At 37.3% G+C, this 434-nt stretch overlaps 1 protein-coding gene across 1 annotated transcript in view; it reads left to right on the top strand.

The window, feature by feature from the left end:
* LOC107576269 (40S ribosomal protein SA-like) overlaps positions 1–139 on the top strand; it is a gene marked incomplete at its 5' end in the record, with an annotated part of 1,882 nt that extends 1,743 nt beyond the window's left edge. The window contains one exon of the mRNA XM_016262483.1: positions 130–139. Within this exon, the coding sequence (XP_016117969.1) occupies positions 130–139 (10 nt within the window). The remainder of the gene's footprint in view (positions 1–129) is intronic.
* Between the last annotated feature and the right edge of the window lie 295 nt (positions 140–434).

The raw sequence follows: 434 nt of genomic DNA, 5'->3' as shown, positions 1-434 counted from the left end.
CTTCCAGATGGAGCAGTACGTCTACAAGAGAAAGAGTGACGGTAAGAAGTGCAACAAGACATGGATGATTTGGCTGCGATATGCCTTTCTGGTGCTTTTTCAATCTTTGTAGTTTACTGTAATTTACAGGGATTTGTGAGGAAACTGCAGGTGGTTTGAAAGTTCATTAAAAGCTGAATTAAATCATAAAATATAAAAAGCTGGGATTTAATACCCGTTCACACCAGCATTGGTCAGATTTGTGTATGTAGTTTGTTCAGACCAATGAGTAGAAAGTGACATGTGGCAAAGCATGCATCTTATTGGTTGGCCAGTTTTCTTTTGTGGTGTGATGGAAAATGATATTAGAACCCGTATCGTTTAATGGACGGCATTCAGTTGGTTAGTCTGAAAAGAGTTATTAGCCAGTCATTAAAATTAATTATTTTGGAACA

The sequence above is a fragment of the Sinocyclocheilus grahami genome, unplaced genomic scaffold, assembly GCF_001515645.1.
Source record: "Sinocyclocheilus grahami isolate Dianchi unplaced genomic scaffold, SAMN03320097.WGS_v1.1 scaffold3418.1, whole genome shotgun sequence".
Classification (NCBI taxonomy): domain Eukaryota; kingdom Metazoa; phylum Chordata; class Actinopteri; order Cypriniformes; family Cyprinidae; genus Sinocyclocheilus; species Sinocyclocheilus grahami.
The sequence above is the reverse complement of the archived record's forward strand: the minus strand, read 5'-3'. Positions and strand labels throughout refer to the sequence as shown.